Below are 4,299 nucleotides of genomic sequence, written 5' to 3'. Positions count from 1 at the left end.
CTATATGGAGCCTCCTGGTTCTCTACACTAGACCTCCAATCGGGATATTGGCAGGTTCCCGTGTGACAGGAGGATCGAGGTAAAACTGCTTTCTCGACCAGCAACAGGAAGCATTACAGTCTCTGCAATGCCCCCACCACCTTCTCCAGGTTAATGGAATCTGTCCTCAGCAGTCTCATGTGGGAAATCTGCTTCGCTTACTTGGACGACGTCATTGTCTTCAGCCAAACCTGGGCCGGCCACCTGCAGCACCTCCGCCAGGTTTTTACCAGGATCCGTCATGCAGGCCTCAAACTTCGACCCACCAAGTGAGTTTTAGCTGCCAGAACTGTCTCGTTCCTGAGGCACATCATCTCCCAGGCAGGAATATCTCCTAACCCTGACAAACTCCGTGCTATTGCGGAGATACCCCCACCGCAGGCCGTCCACGGGATCAGAGCCTTCCTCGGCTTGACGTCTTATTACCGCCGCTTCGTGAAGGGGTTCGCCCACATAGCCAAATTCCTCCACGACCTAATGCATAAGGGGGAGCCATTCCTCTGGACAGACGAGAGACAGGCTGCCTTCCAGCAGCTTAAAGACATGCTCGTTTCCGCCCCCATCATGGCTTTTCCTGACCATACCCTCCCGTTCCGCCTCTACACTGAAGTCTCCCTCCTCACAATCAGCGCTGTGTTAGCAGAAGTCCAGGAGGGCTGCGAGCACATCATTGCCTGTGCCAGCCGTACCCTAAATCAGGCAGAGAAAATCTATGCTGCCACCAAACGGGAATGCTTGGGCATAATCTGGGTGCATGAGCACTTCCGGTCGTATCTCTGGGACCCAAATCACTATCATTACAGACCACCAATCCCTCCAGTGGTTACGACAGTCCGACACCCACAACGTCCAGCTCATCCAATGGCGCGAAACCCTGGAGGAATTCAATTACAAGATTTCCTACCGTCCCGGCAAACTCCATACCAACGCGAACGCTCTCTCTCGGCTCCCCATCCACAATGCCCAGCCCGAACCAGACCTCCTCCAACAGTGACACCGCAAGGAGCGGCCCCCTTGGATTCCCCACCGCCCTTTCAAAAACCTGTATTGCTAGGGCAACCACCTCCTAACCCCATTAGGACACATCCTCCTAGACCCTGACACCGCCCGCGATGCCGTGCAACACCTTCACACCCACAATGGCATTCACCTGGGTACAAAGAAACTGCTGCAGGTGTTCAGTGACACCTACTGGACCCCCAACCCATCCGCCCTTGCTAAGGAAATTATCCAAACCTGCCATGCCTGCGCCCTTGATAATGACATTACCCACACCGCAGGACCATTGGGCCACATCACCGCCTACAAACCCTGGCAGCTGTTAGCGAATGACATGGTAGAACCCTTACTCCCAAAATCGGGCTACAGATATGTCATCATGTTCATTGACACATATTCCAAATTCGTCGTGACCTGCCCAGCGAAAGAACACCATGCTGTCACAGTCGCCGACGCCCTCCTTCAGCATGTATTTCCCTATTTCGGCATTCCCCAAGCAATCCACTCAGACAACGCGCCCGAGTTCACTGGTAAGGTCTAGGAGGAACTAGCCCATATCTTCGGGTACAACATCTCACACTCCTCCCCCTACTGCCCACAAGGAAATGCAGTGTATGTGCACAGCCATCATACGCTGATGAATCAGCTCCACACACACACAGAGGCGAATAAAGACGATGACTGGCCCATCCACATAGAAATCGTACAATGGGGCATCAACTCCTGCCTCCGAGAGGACAGAATCTCACCATATGACCGAGTGTTTGGAGAAACACCCCTCCTGCTGCCCCTCCAGCAGCACCTACAATCCCCCGCCTCCGCTCCCAAGACAGACCCACTACACCACCTCAAACGCCGTTTAACCCACCTCCAACACAACCTAGACCTCAGCCCCGACACTGCCTCCAACCCCTACAAGCCGGGTGACACAGTCATGATAGCCCAGCTCCTTACCCCCTACAAGCTCGCATCCCACTTCACGGGACCCCACACCATCACCCGCATCCCTAACCCCTATCAGGTCACTGTGAATAACCACGACACTCCTCGCACCCTCTGAAACAGGCACGTGCGCCCCTTCCGCACTCCTGCCACCACTGCCCAGGCCCCGCACCCCATCCCACCCTCCACCCCCACGTTACCCCCTCCTACTACCTATGAATGCTACATCTCCTCCTACCCATCCCCTTCTCCCTCCCCTTCCTCCACATCTTCCGCCTCACCGGCCATCACTCCACATCACACCTCACGTGACAACCCACCGACACCACCAACATCCTGCCGCTCCCCCACCCCATCTCTACCCACCACCCCCTCCCTGCACCCAGCATTGCATGTTCCACCCCCAACCCCACACCCCCACCTCAGCCATCACCCACCGCTGCCCTTACACCCCCAGCCCACCGCACACACACACACACCCACTCCTAACTCCCCCCGCCCAGCCCTAACCATCCCCTGCCCGCCCGTACATGCCCCACGAACCTCATGCCCACGCCAGCCCCGCTCACTCACTTCACCACCCACACCTACACTCAGAATAACCACCACCCGCTCCAGGTGCCTCTCCTGCCCACCCGCCTGATACACCCACTCCCCCACCCCATCAGCCTCGCCGCAAAATCACACTCCCACCCCTACCCTAAACCATCTCACACTCATTATGCATCAAGCACAAATCCCAGCCACCTACACTCCACCGAGATGCTATGCCGCATTACCCTGGCATAAAACCTGACACTCACCTTCCATCTCAAGCCACCACACCACTCCACGAGCAACAACTACCACCATGAAGATACAGCGAGCTGTATGGGCACCGTCACTCGGACACAACAAACGAGTCCAGGGACCACACCACCTTCTCCAACTCCTCCACCACCACGTCCACCCTCTTCCTCACCTGCGATGAGGAACAGAATGGAACACCGCCACCACAGCCTGGCACGCCCCCCTCTGACATCTGCAGCCAGTCTACACCACCTACGATACACAAGTCTATCACCTCCAGTCATGGGGAAGTGACTTTTTCCCAGCAGACGGTGGTAAAATGCAGCATAGTGCCCCCTTGAACACCCAGGCACCCCCACATGGAATGCAGCATAGTGCCCCCCTGAACACCCGGACACCCCCACAAGGAGCCCACAGAGGAGCAGCAGCAGCACGCCGGGACCCGGTGTGAAAATGGTCTAAGTCAGCACGGGCCGGGTGCCCCTATGACCCGGAGCCCTCCCGCCGTCACCATAGCAGGAATACTGCATTACCTTCCGAGCGAGCCTTCACCAACCAGCTAAGGGGTGGAGCTGCCTATCCAGCTCCTGCCAGCACCCCAGAGACAGCCTGTAGCCGCTCACCCCTCTTTAACCCTTTAACCGCAGGGCGTCACTTTCATGACGCTCGGCCACAATGGATCATACCGCGGGGCGTCACTTTTGTGATTCTGTGTTATTTTTAATTATCCCGGGCTCTCAAGTAGTGGCTTGTATCATCTATCAGTACTGCCAATGTCCAACACTAGTCAGCACTCCAAATCTCATCTGTACTCCCATCCATTGTTGACATTTTAGCAATTTTACCCCCTTCGTGACTCCCCTTCCTACCTGCCCTCCATTACCCTGTCCTCTCACCTCCCACGCCACGCTGCGCTATTTCCCCCGGATTTTTCCACAGATTTCATCCATTGAAATAAGCCCTATGTCCTATACTTATACAAAATAATATATACCAACAAAAAAATAAGATAAGTAATAGTGTTGTACACCAGGAATTGGCTAATTATCACCTGACAACACCTCATGTGCATTCATTCGCTACATTACCACGGTAATTTCCCCTTTGAATTATGCCTTGTAATCGATGTCTGTAATAAAAATATATATCAGAAAGGAAGGGAGAAGCCTAAGTGACATTTACATTCACCTGGAACTACCTATTTCTTTATGTATTGCCGAGATTTTCTACCTATAAAAAATTAGCATGTAAGTTAGCAGCAGTCACCCTCAGTGTCATTGTCAACCCTTCCCTTCTCAGATAAGCCGCGGCATTCAGTTCCTTGTCCTCCACTGTAGTGAAACGATGTCGCACTCGCGCCCCGCCATTCCTGCCGCTTCTGCGCCCATTCCAAAGGGCCCCGTCTCTACCCCTAAGAAAAGTAGTAAGGGTAACAGGAAAGGACTTAGTGACTCTGCAGTGGCACGTGAACTTGCAGAATTGTCCATGGTGATGATGGACAGTGATTTTGACGATTCGGGTGAATCACGT

The 4,299-nt window shown here is 54.3% G+C and overlaps 1 protein-coding gene across 1 annotated transcript; it reads left to right on the top strand.

The window, feature by feature from the left end:
- The first annotated feature begins 280 nt into the window (after positions 1 to 280).
- Positions 281 to 1,579, top strand: LOC145391910 (uncharacterized). The gene is made up of 3 exons (XM_080266404.1): positions 281 to 308; positions 365 to 789; positions 1,094 to 1,579. Exons 1-3 carry the CDS (start codon positions 281 to 283, stop codon positions 1,577 to 1,579), a joined length of 939 nt encoding a protein of 312 aa, XP_080122530.1.
- Positions 1,580 to 4,299: the final 2,720 nt, after the last annotated feature.

This window comes from Coenobita brevimanus, chromosome 20, assembly GCF_032717465.1.
Source record: "Coenobita brevimanus isolate Jiangsu-jjx chromosome 20, ASM3271746v2, whole genome shotgun sequence".
NCBI classification, from domain to species: domain Eukaryota; kingdom Metazoa; phylum Arthropoda; class Malacostraca; order Decapoda; family Coenobitidae; genus Coenobita; species Coenobita brevimanus.
The sequence above is the reverse complement of the archived record's forward strand: the minus strand, read 5'-3'. Positions and strand labels throughout refer to the sequence as shown.